The sequence below is a fragment of the Condylura cristata genome, unplaced genomic scaffold, assembly GCF_000260355.1.
Source record: "Condylura cristata isolate star-nosed mole 26May11 unplaced genomic scaffold, ConCri1.0 scaffold00025, whole genome shotgun sequence".
Classification (NCBI taxonomy): domain Eukaryota; kingdom Metazoa; phylum Chordata; class Mammalia; order Eulipotyphla; family Talpidae; genus Condylura; species Condylura cristata.
The window spans coordinates 13,655,521-13,672,949 of NW_004567126.1; the positions used below are offsets into that span (position 1 = coordinate 13,655,521).

At 53.0% G+C, this 17,429-nt stretch overlaps 1 protein-coding gene across 6 annotated transcripts in view; it reads left to right on the forward strand.

Moving 5' to 3' along the window:
- Positions 1-17,429, forward strand: part of KIRREL3 (kin of IRRE like 3 (Drosophila)) — a 529,310-nt gene that overhangs the window by 510,250 nt on the left and 1,631 nt on the right. Inside the window, exons 14-19 of one of the 6 annotated variants that reach the window (XM_012729523.1) lie at positions 429-464; positions 3,428-3,535; positions 4,964-5,073; positions 8,756-8,842; positions 9,413-9,600; positions 9,698-10,704. In XM_012729523.1, coding sequence (XP_012584977.1) covers positions 429-464; positions 3,428-3,535; positions 4,964-5,073; positions 8,756-8,842; positions 9,413-9,600; positions 9,698-9,944 — 776 coding nt within the window. In that variant the 3' untranslated portion in view covers positions 9,945-10,704. Of the gene's footprint in view, positions 1-428; positions 465-3,427; positions 3,611-4,963; positions 5,074-8,755; positions 8,843-9,412; positions 10,705-17,429 lie in introns of those variants that run through there. The other 5 variants (XM_012729525.1, XM_012729522.1, XM_004689107.2 and 2 more) reach the window with 5 other exon arrangements.

Below are 17,429 nucleotides of genomic sequence, written 5' to 3' on the forward strand. Positions count from 1 at the left end.
GGCGACTAGTCCCAGCTAGGTCCCTGGGGGGGGGTTCGGGATCCTGTGCATCACAGCACCCCCCAATCCCCTTCCCTAACAGGAGCTGCTTTGCATAACGCTTTGCACATACTTTGCATAATTCATCCACACATCATCACCAACCTCCCAGTCCCCTTACTCACCCTCTGTGTCTTCCCCTTGACGCCCTCACCCTCTTCCCCACCCCAGACTTGACTTCTCTCTGGTCCCTACCCCTCTGGCCTCTCTAAGTCGGTCTGAAGGAATTACAAGCTCACTTGGGTTAGCCTGGTCCTGTGGGTGGTCTCAGAGACATGATGGAGAAGGGAGCCCCTCACCCCAGGCCCCTCTGGACAGCGGTGCCCCAGCCCCACCCCACCCTGGCCAGCCAGGCCCTGGCTTTGGACGCTTGCTTTATTTCCAAACAGGTTCGGAAATGAAGTCGGGAGCCGGGCTGGAAGCAGGTACGGAAGGAGACATGAGAACTTCCCGGGATGGGGGGAAGGGATCTCTGGGCTAGTGGGGGACGGGCCCACAAGGGGGCAGGGAGGCCTGTGCAGGCCACTAACTTCCCCACCCTCCCCCTTCTCGAGGGGTTAGTGCAGTCAGGGCAGCCGGAGGGGCCCCCAGCCAGCCTGGGTCTAGGGACCCCAGAGACCTGTCTCCTGTGTCAGTGACCAGGCCCCACAGGCTCCTTGCTCCCCAGGACCCTGGCTCTTGCCCCTCTCCCTCCATCCCTCCCCCCCACCCCAGAATCCCTGGCTCCTCCCCCTGGGGTCAGCTCACCCCTGGCGTGCCCTCCCTCTCTGTCCAGTTGCTCCTGGCTGTTCCTGCTCTTCACCCAACATCCACCAGCTTGGCCATCATGTCCCAGAGCTCCAGCCCCTGAGCGGCCTGCGTACTCCATGCCAATCTCCGCTCTCTCCTTGCTGCCTCCTCCCTGCTCCCTCAGTCCCTGTGCATTGCCCTGTCACCGCCAGGTGGCCACTGCTGGGCAATGCCTCCCTCCCCAGGCTCCAAGCAGCAAACCAGTTTCCCGCTCCTGGGTTGAGTTGCTCTCAGCGGCCGAGGCTGTCAGCTTCCTCAGTGAGTCCCTTGTGGGACCACACCCCTCCCCCCCCATGCACAGCTGAATCAGAGCCCCGGGCCGCGAACAGGCCAGCTACCCCAGCTAGCCACCTCCCGCATGACTCTCGGACACCCCTCAGACCCCCTCCTTGGGTGTCCCCTTTGTGTCTGCATCTCACCTGTGTCTGTTCACCCCATCTGGAGCTCCCTGACACCGTTCTCCTGGTGCCCAGCTACCTCCTTGGATGGAGAGGAGGTTGAGCGGGACATCGGAAGAGTGCACGGTCCAGGGCGCCAGCCTGCAGGGGCGGCCTGGGCCAGAGGAAACAGGAAGCCAGGCCAGAGGACACAGCCAGGCAGGTTGCAGGGCGCGGCCTCCCCACTCTCTGCTCCTGCCATGTTGGGGACAGTTCTCTTCAACTGATCCCTCCTCCCTTACCCCCTCACCTCCGCCCCCAGTTAACAAGTCAAAGCCAAGGGCAAAAAGTGCCTTAGATACCAAGTTCCTGCATCTGTTTGGCAGGTGAGACACTGAGGCAGGTCAGGGACCCTCCGTAGTCATTTTTAGTGCTGAGCTCGGCTGGGACAAGATCCAAGTTTTTCCAAGGAAACTTAGCAGGAATCTACCAGTATATTATATCAAACCTAAATTAATGAAATGAAGCACTAAAGAGCCATTGATCTCCAGAATAGTTTTCCTCTCCTAAAGGAATTAAAATCTGGAGACGGAATCATCCATTTATCAAAGCAGGCCCAACACGGCTGACTGCGCTCAGTCCCGGCTTCCTGCTCCTACTGGAGAGCAAACCCAACAGCTCCCATCATCCGCCCCCAGGGTTGTGCACCCACCTCCCCACCGTCCTCTCCCTGGCACCCCTCCGTGACCTCAGCGGCAGTGCCAGCACAACCTCACACATCCAGCACAACCAGCCAGCACACCGGCTCCTTCCTGGACCAGGGCGCCTGATTCTCCTCCCCCACCCGCCACCTGCTCCCGCAGCCCTCCAGGCCATGTTGGGGGTTCTCTTCCTCTCTTGCATAAAAGCAACCGTGAGAGGCTAACCCTCACCCATGACTGATACGTGTGGGACCAGCTGGGAGCGGGCGCAGTCTTTAAAGGGACTTTCCACACCTCTAAGCTTCTGCTTACAATTCCCACACAGTAACACATACAAATACTGAAGCAGGGCTTGATGCCAAATGCTTTTGTGCTTTTCCTGCTTTCAGTCACCCAAACCCCACAGCAACCCAGGACACTGTGCTGACCCCACTTTACAGATAAGAGGGTGCTCAGAAGAGATGGAGAGCCGTGAGGTTTGGGGTGCCATGTGGTCAGAGGAGGGCAGGATGGGTATGGGGAGGGTATATCCATGGGTTTCCCCTGCTCCACGGTAGCTGTGTGTCTTAAGTCACTTGGCTTCTCTGGACCTCGCTGTTTGCATCTGTAAATGGGAGGTTTGGACTCAGCGGGCCGCAAGCCACCCTGCTCCTATACCCTCTAGTTCCGTTCCCACATTAGGTGCTCAGCCTACCTAGGCGGCCACGGCAGAGCCAGGGCTACCTGGGAGGACACCCCCTCTCCCACCACCCTCCCGCCCCCTCTCTACTGGCCGAGGCAGGAGACAGACACAGACTGGGCAGGGAGTGAGGGTTTACTGGTCAGAGACCCAGGCCATCGGTGGGGAGCAGCGGCAAGAAGCCAGGGGGACTGGTCTCTGATAAGAGAGAGCAGGGCAGGGGGCAGGGGGCGGGGCGGAGGGGTCAAGGAAAAGGGGCATTTCTCCTTGAAGAGTTAGGGGGCAGCTGTGTCCGGCTCCCCTGGCCTCCTAGCCTGAGGCCTCTGGCAGCTCCCTCCCTGGTGGCCAAGCAGGCCGGAAGGGTGCCACCTCCCTTGTGTCTCTAGAAGCTGGTCTCTATGTCCATCGTCTCTGCACCTGAGAAAGGGAAGAGAAGAACAAACTGAGCAAACAAGGGAAGTGGCCATACTCGTTTTGCAGAGAAAAGCCAGGATTTATGACTCTTCAGTCTCTGCATGCTAGAATACGCCTGTTAAACACCCAAGGGTCCTCTCCTCTCCCCTGGCCCTCCCTTCTCTGTCTGCTCGCCTCCCTCCCCCATAATCACACTGTGTCTCCCCCGTTCCTTCACCCTCTCCTCCAGCCCGTGTCCCTCTTGAGCTGACCCCTGTTGGACTCTGCTTCTGCCTGCCCAGGCCCCGGAGGCATTTGCCAGGAAGATCCGGGTGCAGCGATCTGGCCCCAGCCTGGCAGGCGCTGCACCCAAGGGAACTGGGTGAGGTCCCGGGGGACAGCGGAAGGTCGGGGACCCCTCATCAGCTGTGCCTGCTTCTCTCCCACAGAGTCGGTGCCGATGGCCGTCATCATCGGGGTGGCCGTAGGAGCCGGGGTGGCCTTCCTCGTCCTCATGGCAACCATTGTGGCCTTCTGCTGTGCCCGCTCCCAGAGAAGTACGGGAGGGAGACCCGGGATCTCAGGGAGGGGGACAGAGAAAAAGGCCAGGCTTAGACTGCCCCGGAGAGCAAGTAAGCAGGAGTGCAATGGCAGGGCCCTACCGTGCTGTGAGCTGCTGGGACAGGGATGGGGTCTCGTGCATCTTTCTCTGTGTGATGCTTTTACGCGGCGTCCAGCCCGTGGTGGGCCCTGAAGTGACGCTCATCTAGCCTGAACTGAACTTCATCCGGCGGGGCGGTCCGCCAGCACTTTGGAATGAACACATGCAGCCCTCTCCCTCGGGAGCTGTGTACACAATCTGGGAGGGGGTGGGGGCGGTTTGATCCTGCCCCCCCAGGATCGGCCAGTCTAACCAGAAAAGCACATACCCACGCAGGGGGGTTTGGGAGGAGGAAGCACTCAAAGAATGGCTTTGTGCAGACTTTTAAAGGTCTTTAGTCATTAGCAATAAAAGTCTGGTCCTGGGCACAGCTCTGAGTTCATGCATGACAGACAGACATGCAGACGTGTAAAAGGGTGGTGGAGGCGATGAGGAAACCGTGGAGGCAGACTCTGGTCCTCCTCCCTACCAAGTGCCTGGAGCCAGCCGCTACTCCTGCCCTCAGTTTCCTCGTGGGTAATAGGGAGGGGTCGGAACACGTGACGTTGGTGACCCCCGCCCCTGTTAGCATTCTAGGAGCTTAAGGTACAAAATGAATAATCAGAGAAAGCCTCTCCCTCCACCACTGGCCGCCTCCATGAGTGGAAAGGAGCTGTGTGTTCCCCTGATTTCCTCTATCCCTGGCTCTTTTAACTGCCCATCACCACCACAGATGCTCTCAGGACCTCCCTCACCAGTGGAAATTGGGGGAAGGGGGGGCGCATACTCTAACAAAATTTCCTAACAGAATCTCCCAACTCTAAATCAGCCGCCTGCTCTAGAAGTCTACTTTGACATAGGTGCTAGACCGCCCCCTGTCAGGGTGTTCCTGCTGCGGGCGGGAGGTTGGTGTGGGGCTTAGGGGCCTTTCTAACAGTGACGTTCATGATCCTCTCAATGGAGAGGTCAGAGTTGGGTAGGAGAGGTCAGAGCAGACTTCCAGAAAGAGGTGGGAATGGGATAAGATGAAAAGGACCTGGTTTAGTAAGGAGGGGAATGGAATGAGGAATACGTCTTACGTCACAGAAGCAGCAGTGAAAGGCTGAGTGAGGTCTGTGCAACAAGGAGCCAGCAGACAAGCACTCAGGGGCCCCAACAGCCCACAGCACGACCAGACAGGTGCTCTATGGGTGGGGGAGGGGCATGAAGCTCTTGAGTTCAGGGGCGGAAGGGGAACTGTGGCGGTGGTGGCAGTGGCCGGGTGGCGGGAGTTTGACGTCTCTAGCCCTCCTGCCTGGGGAGGAGAACTGAATCTGTCAAATACACGTTCCTTTTTTATGTCCAGATCTCAAAGGGGTTGTGTCAGCCAAGAATGACATCCGAGTGGAGATTGTCCACAAGGAGCCTGCCTCTGGTCGGGAGACGGAAGAGCACCCCACCATCAAGCAGCTGATGGTAAGAACCCATGCTACTGCTACCCTCATCCCATCCCCTACCCCATGACCTGAAGGTGCAGAGGCCAGAGGTTGTTTCTTTTTTTGAAAGCTTATTTATTTATGCATATAAGAGCAGAGGGTGAGAGGATTCACCAGAGGCAGAGTGGGGAGGAGAACAGGCAGACTGACTGAGATACACTGCTGAGGGGAGCAGAGGGCAGGTCAGGAGAGGTCTGCTGCGCCATATGGGTCACCTCTCTGGCCGGGGATCCAACTCATGCTGCAGTGGCTGCAGATAGCTGCACAGTGCTGAGACTTAACCTGTTGTGCTACCAGGGAGAATGCCCCAGGGGTTCTTGATACCCTAGATGTTCCCTCAAAGCTGAGCATCAGTCAAGATGCACCCCCACACCCCCTGGTAGACCAGGCACCCACTTTCAGTCAACAAAGATTTACTGTGAGCTGATAAGACTGTACATGTTGTTCTAGGCTAGCACTCAAAGACACCTATAGATTCAGAGGCATCTAAAACGTGGCACCACCTTTTCAAGACCTGACTATCTGGTCAGGAGAGAATATGTGCATAAATAGCCATAATACATTATATATAAGATAATTCTGGACACATGCATAATTATACATTCAGTATTTGTCCCCACCTCACCAACCCCCCAATCCTTCCCCCCAAAAAAAAAATTGCAGAAAAGAAGCATAGGTTCCTCTTTGGGAACTGAAGTGTTCACCAGAAGTAGCATGTCACTTCCCCATCGGTCCCACACCATTCCTCCTTTTCCTGATGGCCACTGACAGACCGCCATCTACCCAGTTGTCCAAGCAGAAACCTAGGACACTGCACTATAAAGCCCTAGAGCATTCTTGCTGCACCATGGCAGTAAGATGTTGGAGCCATGACCTGGGGGTTAAGAGCACGGGCCTCTCTGTGCCCCCGTCTCCACATCTCTGAAGCAGGATGGCAGCAGTAATGAGCAGGGCTTGTGGGGGATGGGGGGTGTTAAATGGGATGACCCCTGAAAGCCTGAGCTGTGGAACAACACGGCTTTCAAGAAATGTTGGCGATTTGTGTTTCTCTCCAGTCACCTGTCTCCTTACCTGTCTCCACCAGATGGTGAGCAGCTGCCCTGCTCACCCCCCAGGGTGCCACCATCCTACCTAGTCCCTGGAGACATTCACCAGTGTTTATGGATTGAACTGGCCTTTCCCTCAGCTGCTCTTTTTCTAGCCAATTGATCTTCAGGCTCTGTCACTCTTCTGGAGAACATTTCTCAAACGTGCATGCCTGCCTCTACCCCGCCGCTACCTCCTCAGATGGGGCCTCATCCTGGCTCGCCTGGACACTTCCAGCAGCCCACTCAGTGGCAGCAGCACCCCAGTTTTCTGTCATTTACTCCAGCCCACCCCATGGTCCCCCAGAAAGGGTCCTGCTAAAATGCAACCAGATCCTGTACTATCCTCCTTCAAATCCCTGGGAGGAGTCTGTGTCTACTGGATAGTGTCCAGCTGCCCAGCATGTCATCAAGGCCCTTCATGGCCAGGCGGCTGCTGGCCTTTCCAGTTCCATCTTCCTGCCAAATGCATCAGTCCTCCAGACGCCCCAAAGAATTTGCAATCGCCGGCCTTGGAGTCTTTTACACCCCAGGGGTTTGGCTCAGGTCATCCCCTCTGTCTGTTGAGTCTGTCTGTTAAATTTTACCTTCTCCTATGAGAGTCAGCTTAAACGTCACCCTTCCTAATTCTCCATGTTTGTCCTCCACGGCTGACAGAGCTAGGCACTTTCTGTTCTCCCCAAATACTGCTTATTGCTCTCTTATAATGCATTGTTATAATTACAGGTCAGCTTCCCCGATTATCCCAGAGTTCTTCAAGCGAAAGTTCACACTCCCCAGTCTGTCTATTTCCTCTGGCCTGACACAGTAGATCACAAGTCTTTCAAAGGAGGAAGCCGCAGTTGAGACTGAGAGTGAACATCTCTGTAAATGAACTCACTCGAGTCTGGCATAGAAGTGCCCTCCTCAATGGGGCCTGAATTCCCTCCCATTGGGGTGTTCTGATTGCTTCAGGCCTTCTCCACACACCCTAGTCCAAACTCTCAGCAAAGAGGGGGGTGGCTCTGTAGTCAGAGCAGGGAGGTAACTGGCAGAAGGGCCTGCTTGGGGCTCCTTAGCTAAGCTCCCACTTGGAGAACCTTCTGTTCCCCATTTTCTTCACCCTAGACTCCCTCAGTGGCTCCTGACATAGAGGACAAGCAGGCTAAGGGTTAGAATCTGGTGGGAAAAACTCCAATCCAGAGCACTTACTGGCAGGTAAAAAAAAGCAGCATGAGACCCTCCGAGGTGGCACAGCAGGTTAAAGCACAGCACTAAGAAGCTGAAGCCACTTCTGCATGAGTTCGATCCCCCCCTACCCCGGAGGTGACCCACATGGCGTGGCAGACCTCTCCTGACCCGCCTGCTGCTCCCCTCAGCAGTGGACTTCATCAATCTGCCTGTTCTGCTCCCCACTCCATCTCTGGTGAAGCCTCTCACCAACCCTGTACCTCTGGCCTGTACCCCAATTTTGTATGCATAAATAAATAAACTTTTTAAAAAAGGAAAAAAAGCAGCATGAATGAGGCGGTGACAGGAAGGAGACACTCTGGCTGGATCCAGGGACTCTGAATAGTCCTGGAAAGCAAGTCGCAGGGGAGAAAAAGTACCACAGCTCAGTGAGAAGGGGGGGCACCTTGGCCCAGAGTATGTCATTTGCAGAAGTGACACACGGGAAACAACATATTGCTATAGGATAAGCATTGCTGTGGTGCTCCCAACTAATTAAAACACCCACTGGGTGAGGTAGGCTTTATTTTTCACCTTAAGTCTAATTATTATCCTAATTTTCAGTAAACTAGAATAGTCATTTAGAGCTATGCCTCTTCATTCTTTCCTCTGTCCAGTATAAACAAAACCTGTGACAGCCCTCCCGTACTCCAGGCACTGGAGAGGCGAAGGATTAATAAAATGCAATTAAATATGATTCAATTCCAAAAGCGTGTTGGCCAATGACCACAATTTTGTGCCAGATGTGCCAGGGACCCACAGAGAAACAAGAGCAGTCCCTGCCTGCAGGCTCTTTGGCATCTGTTAAGGGAAATAATTTTGGGTACATCTAAGTCACTGCTGTGAAGAACAGGTGTGGCTCAGGTTGCCAGTACCTCACAGGTATTATTCATGTGATTCCTTCTGAAAGGCCTTCATTATGTCTAGCACTGCCTGGTGAACTGCCCCCAGCTGTGCCCAGTGATCGAGAGTCTATAATTATTTATCCATAGACCCATCTCCCTGATGAGCCCAGATCATCTTAATCTTAATCACTGTCTGTCTACACAGTGCCCAGCCCAAAATTCAGTAAATGCTCGATGAATTGCACTGAATCATCTTAGTGAGCTCTCTGCAGGTGGGTCCCTAGCTCAAGTGGAGAAATGCTATCTAGCCACCTGGCCCCATCCCTCCTGTCCCTCCTGACAAGCGACCAGGTACAAGGACCCCTCAAACGTCCTCCTGACCACTTCACCTGCCTTCATTGGGCCAGGCACTGAGAGCCATGGGGGCGAGCTCCGTTTGAGTTCATTTCTCCATTCTTTCATTGGAGGAAGTAGTTTATTTAGCCTGCTTCCCGTGCGCTAAGCAGCTGTTTTGGGGTTATAGATGGACCGGGGCGAATTCCAACAAGACTCGGTGCTGAAGCAGCTGGAGGTGCTCAAAGAAGAGGAGAAGGAATTTCAGAACCTGAAGGTACGAATAGCCGAGGTGACAGGACACAGCTGGCCTCAGTTCTGACAGCCCAAGCCCCTGACCCAGTGGCTGGATAGAAGTCAGAGGTCACCTTGGGGACAGGAGCCTGTCTTCTCCTTTCTGTGTGACACACCCATGCCAAAGGCACCTGCTCTTTCCCCAACACCAAGGAGGGAAGGAGGGAAGATGCAGGTCTGCCAACCCCTCTCACAGTCTCCTTCCAAATGAATTTAAAAATCAATTTCCGTGTCCTGGACAAAAGCAAAAAGCCACTAAAGTCTGCAAATCACATGACTCCGCTTTGCCCTCACATAATGAAACAGACCCAGTGGGGCACCCTGCCCCCAACGGGCCCAGCCCTCTCTTGTTGGTGTCCCCTCCCAGGCAATCCTTCCAGCACACCCCCATCTCTCCCTGCTTCCTTCTGTCCTCGTTCCCTCTTTCAAGGTCGAGCTGGTCCTGGCTAGAAAGCACCCCCAGCACCCCCACGCGCCCCCACATCCACCCTCGCCAAGGTCCGCGGAGGCTCCACCCACCGCGCTTACGCTGTTCCAACTGTCCCCACCCCAGGACCCCACCAATGGCTACTACAGCGTCAATACCTTCAAAGAACACCACTCGACCCCCACGATCTCGCTGTCCAGCTGTCAGCCCGACCTGCGTCCCGCGGGCAAGCAGCGAGTGCCCACGGGCATGTCCTTCACCAACATCTACAGCACCCTGAGTGGCCAGGGCCGCCTGTACGACTACGGGCAGAGGTTTGTGCTGGGTATGGGCAGCTCGTCCATCGAGCTCTGTGAGCGGGAGTTCCAGAGAGGCTCCCTCAGCGACAGCAGCTCCTTCCTGGACACACAGTGCGACAGCAGCGTCAGCAGCAGTGGCAAGCAGGACGGCTACGTGCAGTTCGACAAGGCCAGCAAGGCCTCCGCGTCCTCTTCTCACCACTCCCAGTCCTCTTCCCAGAACTCCGACCCCAGCCGACCCCTGCAGCGGCGGATGCAGACTCACGTCTGAGGAGCCGACCGGTGCGGGGGGGTGGGGGCGGCAAGGGCTGGGGAAGAGGCCTGGAGGCCAGGACACATCCCGGCGCTCCAGAGACTAGGTAGGGGTGCTTTGCAGAGGACCTGCTGTCTCCAGGACACCTCCAGTGCCTCTGCGGACACCCCTTCCGAAGCCCTGAGCAAGCACAAATCTGGGTCCCCCGCTGCAGTGTGCCGGAGGCTTGCAGGTGGGAGAGCACTTACAGGGTGCAGCTGAGGGTGCTGCGTGCTGAACAGTGGGGTCCCCAGCAAGTCCCTGAGGCCCTGCCACGCCCTGCACCTCCCACAGGCACTAGAGGCAGCTATAACTTTGCTTTAATGAAACTGTGTCCACTTTCTGGGGTCCCCGGGGCTCTGCCCTGGTTGCGCCCAAGCCCTACACCCGCGCTGTGCTCCTACAGAACCCTGGGGGCGAGCGGGGCAGAGTGCTTCCCAGCACCGAGCTGCCCCAGAGACCCTGGCGCCCCCTGCTGTTCACAGCCCAGACCCCGGAGGCCGAGGAGCCAGAAACGGCCCAGGAGCGCCTCCCACCGTTCGGGCTGGAGCCCACCCCTCGTGTTTGGTGTTTTGTGTCCATGCTCTTGCACTTCTGTCCTTGGACTGGATGCCTCTGAATTCTCAGTGGGACTGGCCCAGCGAGAGACTGGTGTTCCGCAGGGAGCGGGAGGGGAAGGAGGGGGAGGGTGACCTGGGAACAGCTGACCCATAAGCCCCGTCTCAGGCTGTGCCACTCAGAGCCTCCCCGCACCACCAACCCCCTGGCTTCATGTACTCCCTCCCTCCTTGACGGCGTGGTCACGTTAATATAAGGAGTGCAAGAGCTTCTCTGGCTAGGGTTCTTTAAACAGCCATGGGAGAGAGTGTGTTGGGGGAGGGAGGGAGGGTTTGAGGGCTCGAGAGATCAGGTCTTTACTGAAGCTTGGGGGGACTAAGTCTGCACAAGGAGCAATGGTCCTGTCTTCAGCCAAACTCCTCAGACAAGAAAGTACACCCACACCTGTCCCACCTACACCCACACCTGCCCACCTGCTAGGGGAGAATAAAGGTTAGGGCCTTTACGCCAAAAGCTCTGTCCTGTTCTTTTGTACCTGCAGAGCCACAGGAGGAAAGCAAGAGTCAGAGTGTGTCTGGGAACCCAGAGTTCTTTGGCCTGCTTTGATCCAGATTTCCTGGAAAATGAAGGCAGTCCACAGCTCTGGTTGTGGTGGTAATAGGAACCTCGCCAGCTCTTTGTGGCTGTGCCCAACCCAGAGAGCAGGCAGCAGAACGCACCAACCACCTGCCTCATGCCCAATGCAGTACAGAAGCAAAGTGATCATTCAGGGCACTGGAGGAAGTCATTCTAGGCCTTTCTCTCAGCATATTCTGCAAGGACAGCACCCTCCTTTAAGGGCTCAGGGAAGGAGACCCGCTTCTAAGAACCCATGAGCAGCAAGCATGCTCACATGCTAACAGGAGAACAAACTATGTTCTGAGAAAGGCCATGTTTGGGTGAGAAGCTTGATGTAGTGGTGCAGATGGGATGGGACTTGGGGAAACAAGTAAATTTAGGGAGCAGGGTTCAAATGGAACTTTGGAGAACCCAAGTTGCCCCTGAAGTTGGAGGTTCCTCTTAAATTTTAGACCCTTTTCCAAGCTTACCCAGGAGACCCCACTCATCATGGCATCTTCATCACGAAAGTCTGTGCTGTTCTCCATGCATTGACTCCTGGGGTGGCTCCACCCACAGATTACTATATATAACCCCCGTCATGCCTCCATCCAGAGGGGATTTGTACTTATACAATATTTCCTATTGCTTCATAAGTCCCGGCCCTTTAGATAACTTCCTTTTCAGCCCCCAAGCCCAAGGGAGTAGAAACTGATGAGAAATATAAGTGTATATGCCAGGCCCCCATATCTTGATCCTAAGTACATTTTGGCCCCTGTGCTCTCTAGGTTAAACTTCACAAACCTTCTTCTTCCCTATGTATGTTTACCCTGGGAAACAAGGGCGAGATCCAAAATACAGAGATAGCACTAGAGGATAACTTAAGAGAATTTGTCCATTAATTTCTCCTGGTCTTCCCCTCCTTGGAGATGGGTAGAAAATCTGCCACCCCTCTTCAGTACAGCCCAGCTTGCCATGGCCTCCTGCCACCCACACACCTCTCATTGTAGAGTGACAGTACCTCTTCTTTCTTAGAACTCAAGAATATGACAGAATAACCAGAACAGGGGAGAAAGCTGTACCCCCATAAAAGAGAATGAACTCTTCTCCCCCCACCCCACCCCAGGCACTCCCAGGGTAAGAATGTGGACCATTATTAAAGACAGGCAGAGCTCACAAGGGCTGCACGGTTGAGGTCAACACACACCCCCTCACCTGCCCCAGCCCTCATCACAAATAGAACAAAGAATTGCTGGAGGGAAGGGTCACAGGTAAGTCCTCCTCAGAACACTGAGGAGGAAAATGAGCAAGATCTGGGGGTTTCTGGAATGCTGAAGCGCTGAGGAGCCCAGACTGAGTTCTGGCATTGCTCCATTATTTCTAGCTCTGTTCACGTCTCATGAAGGAGTGAGGGTACAGAGTAGCTGGTATAGGAGGTGTTAAAAAAAAGAAGAAGAAGAAGAAGTCAATGGGGAGCCCTGCAGCATTCCTTGTGGGAGATTTCAAAAGGAGTGCTTTATATTTGTTATCTCATTTAGTCCTGACCATCATACAAAGTGTCAACATTTTGAAGACGGAGGGATGAGATTTAAGGTAGCGAAAAGGCTCGCCCGAGGTCACAGAGCTAATAAGTGGCAAACAGGAGATTTAAGCACCAGTGATTTCCAACAGAAGAAGCTCCACCCCACTGTACAAACTCAAGGCCACTTCATACTGGTGTATGATGAAATGGCGACAGGAAAGCGACCTGCTGGCTCCCACCGTGGGGCCGGCCAAGTAGGAACAAGTCACACAGCTCCATTAGAGAGGCTCGATGATACGTCCCCAGATGTCCTGGAAAGACCACAACTCCCTGGGAAACAAAGCTATTCTGTGTATCAAGTCACCCTCACCTCTACCAAGGCCAGCATCCAGTTTGCTGATAGCTTTAAAATTCATTATTGGCGTGGAGTTCCTGGCCGGGAGCCCAGTTCCGAATTCTCAGGCTCACTATCGTTCTGGAAAGGCCAGGATTGTTTCCACCACCTCTTCAACGTTCATGAATAGGAAGTGCTCTCACATGAAGCGCTAGAATGCCACCTCGGATCTCTGTGTGACGAAGCCTGTTGAAACAAGGGCGCTAAAGCAATAGACATGGAGGCTGCCTTGGAGTTTCCGGAGTGGAAAGGACGAGGGGAAATAAAAACAAATGTGATGCAGTCCTTGGGAGAATTCTCAGAACCAGAGAAAAGGAGCCAACAGGAATTTGTGTCTTGCTTCCTGTATGGGAAGGCCTGTGTGCTGCCTATGGGTTTGCTAGCTTGGAATCAGAATGGAAATTCCAAGGTACACATTTTGCAAGCTCCTTTAGCTCTTTCCAAGGCATCCTGTGTGGGCTGGTTTATGATGACACTAGAAAAAAAGAAGACCAAAGGGCATTCTGCAGTTAGTCTCTTCTTTAGGAAGTCTCCCTAGTCCATAAACTCTTTATGAAAATAAAAGTATAAACATTTCAATAAAAGCTATCTTAATTTACAATAGATTTTCATTGAAATTATCAGTTGTGTGCCTATTTAAAACATAACCTAATGACATCGCAACTTAATCTTGAATTTTACCTTCCCTCTTAAAAAGTTCTTTTAACAGAACTTAGGCTGTTGCTGTTGTTTTTAGAAGATGTAAGAATACACCAACCATTTGCAGCTTTAGCACAAAACAACCACCATCTTTGAGAATCACTGATAAAGGGTTTTCACTCAGAAGTTGCTCTCATTTCCAGAAAGGCTCCAATCATCTTTCCCCCCATGTCTAGGGTTCAATCTTCTTAACTTCGTCATAAACTGGGGGGCGGGAATGGGAAAATTCCAAGCTACGATTCTTTCTAAAAATAAGGAATTGTTTTCCTGGTGAATATATTGTTGTTTCTGAGAGAGGAGGATCATCCATCTTTCCCGCTATAATTGCTCTTCTTCCTGGGTCCAGAGTCCTTCGTGAGGACTGGGTCTTAAGTTACTCAACGGTCTCTACTTTTCTTCTTACTACAACCCTCGTCTATAAAAGGCACTGAATTGTGTAGACCCCTGGTGCCCGGGAGCTGCCTGCCCCTAGGACAGTTCCCACAGCTCTCCCACCCTGCACTACCCAGTGGCTGAAAAGTCCCTTGAGCTCAATGCTCAGGGAGCACTATCACACGCAAAGGCATCCTGTTTCACCGCTTCTTCACCCACGGCGCTTGGAAATAGTGTGGAAAACAAAGTTAAATTTCAACTCATGATCATTCTAAATTTTCTTTGTGGTGAATCTAAAATATGAATGTTTAAAGAGGAGCTAGGTGAAGTCTCAGGATTAAGGTCTTCTTTGGGAGAACCGGTTCCTAGAAATGGAGCTTTTCTGATGTCTAGGAAAAGGGCTATTTGGGGTAGTGGCTGAATATGGGAATTTATCCCCTGAAGGCCACTCCCAATTAGGCAAAGACAAGGTGAAGTGGACTCAGTCAAAGATCCTACCTTCACCACCTTTGAAAAGAAATGAGAGCCTGAGCCTAATGGCCCAAGAACTAAAAGCGTATCTGTAAAACTAATGGGCAGTGCTCTTGGGAGAAACACTGAATGAAGAAATTAAAGCGTGGTAGAGATTCGGGACTTCCAAAGCACAATTTTCAGACTAGAACCACCTATCGGACTTTTAAAGATACTCTCGCTTTCCTGTCATGTGGAGTTACAGAGCTGGAACAGGAATCTACAGAGGAAAAACAGAGAAATCTCCCTACCAGCCCCTGACGTGCTCTTGTGATTTTACTTTTCCTCTAGAGAGAAACAGTTTGCTAAGCAAGTAAAGGCAACTCCTCAAGGGTCCACGATGTATGTAAACAGTGTTTTAGGAAGCCTCAGAATAATGGATGGCGCTGGAATAGCTTAGTTCAGAAATTCCAACTTCGATCCCCTGGGGTGATTTCAACATCCAGCCTTCTCTTATTTCCTCAGCCTAACTCCACCCTCCCAGGCTTGCAAGATTCTTGACTGGAAGCCTTGCCTTTTTGAGGGGGTGGAGTACTTTAAATATTGGTCTTCACTGGGAACCTGAAATCTACACAAATCCCCTGTGCTCACCCTTTAAAACAGGGCTGTAGTGTCTTCCCATATATGCCCAACTCTGCAGTCCCTTTACATGAAGAAATTGAGTCTCCAATACTATCTAGTAAATCTGACATTTAGTAAGATTCAAGCTTCTTCTCCACACCTTATTTCTTGGGTTTAGGTCCCCAAAGATTGAGAGCTAAACTAGAGAAGGAAGTGTCCCGGAACTGTCCTATAACACAAAAACAAACACACATATCTCTCCTGCAACTTTTTAGTTAGAAAGATTTTGTTTCAGGGTCATAGGAATATTCAAAATTAATACGGCTTTTCAAAGAGGCAACTCACATCAGCAAGGTTAAACCTTTGAAGGAGAGATCACCCACAGTGAGGTTTTACTTCTCAATCTTAGTTTAGGAACGTAGTTCATAGTTCATAGTTAGGTATGTTGCATGCCATCAACATAGTTAATCTTCCCTACCACCACCCCCAACAATTGCTTTTTGAAAAATTCCCTTAAGGTGTCTGACTTCAGCTTGGAAACCACTGCCCAGAGCAGTTGGAACTCACTGTTCATTGTCTGATTATGCAAAGCTTGCATTTGAGTCATTTCTCCCAAGTCTTACCTTCCCCTGCTAAACATGTGGGGGATTGGAAAACAAAGGCTTTCCTGTAACCAGTGGGATTGCACAGTGCTGGGACTGACTGTGCAATATTTGGCCCTCCAAGATGTATCTCATCTGTTTCATTGGCTCTCCAGTATGCAAGGTAGTTGTCCTTGCATATTTATATACATTACAGTCTAAAACTGTTTTTACAGCCATATTCTCATTAGATCCTTAAAATCTCCTGTGAGGTAGGCATGCATAATCACTGCTTTGCAGATGGGGATGCAGAGGTTTATTTGGTCAATTCAGTAACCAAGCAGGGGAGAACCAGGGATCCCACCGACCACATTTTGTGTGCACTGCACCTTGCAGCCTCAAAGACAGAACTGTTTCCAGGTTCAAACTGTTGGTAGCTAATCTTTGGGTGGGGGGTAGCAATCGGATGTACATATGTCCTAGGAAAGTGTAAATAAAAACCCAAAGTGTGCAAAATTACGGCACACCATGTGATGTGAACACAGACTATCATTTAAATATGTTCCTGGGCCAGGCAAAAGGCCAGACTGTCTAGCCCAGCTGGGTACTTGAGCTGGGAGTCCCTTCCCTACTCCGGGCCGCAGCTTTCCCTCTGTGGAGGAGGACTGGACCGTCTCATCGCGGCCTCTGCAGCGAATCCAATTTCGATTGCGCGAAGGAAGCCTAGTTCTGTAAAACGCTGGACGAGAAACTGCTCGGCGCGCAGACCGGAATAGTGGGGCGCACACCCCACAGCCCGCCCGGATCTTCCTATGCAGCTGTTCCTAGGCCCGGAGCCGGTTGCCAGGGAGGCGCCGGCCTCCGAGGAGGCGAAGCGCCAGGGTCAGCCTCCTCGCCCTCCCCCCGCGGCCGAGAGGCCTCCGGGTGGACTGCGGGAGGTCGCCGCTAAGCTTCAGCGGTCCGGGCCGAATTCACACCGCAGCCAGGGAGAGTCCGGCGCCCGCACAGACCACGCATGCGCGGCTCCGCCTCCGCCATGGGCGAGGGGCGGGGCCAACCCCTCGGTTGACGGAAAGCCGCGCTCGCGCCTAGTTGACGGGTCTCAAGGACACCCAGGATTAGGACGGGCTTTGCTCTCAGACCAGAGAATTGAGAAAGGCCCGTGAGATCATCCTGGAGTCTAGACTATTAGAGCGGCAGTTCTGGGGACTTGTTAAAATTCCAGATTCCTGGACCCCAGCCCCGATCCATCCTGGGCCAGACCCTAGAATCTGCATCTGAAGCTGACCGTTTTGCTTTAAATGGTCCTCATAGGCTAGACCCGCCCTCGTTTCAAGCAACGTAGCACACACTTGGAGACATGATTGGCCTAAGGTCGTACAACATTAAGTGACACAAACCAGATTTGCTGATTTGCACCCAGGCGCTTCCCCCTTCCCCTCCTGCCTCCTTTCCAAGGCATGGTTTAATCAGTACCAGCAGGCTGGCAAGCAGCCTTTCACACTGTCTGGAATAATGAAGAATGAAAGGCCCTTTCTCAGAACACCAAAGACTCGCATCCAACAACTTTACAACTCCACTCCCAGCCTGACCCTTGCCAGCGCTGCTGCAGTCTACAGAGGAGCATGGGCGCTGGAGAAAGCTAAACACCCTCTCGACCCCCACCCACCCCCACCAATGGGCATGGTGGGTGCATACACCCCTCTCCACACTCTTATCTGTGATCTGAGAATGAAAAATGCTCCCGTCTACATGCAT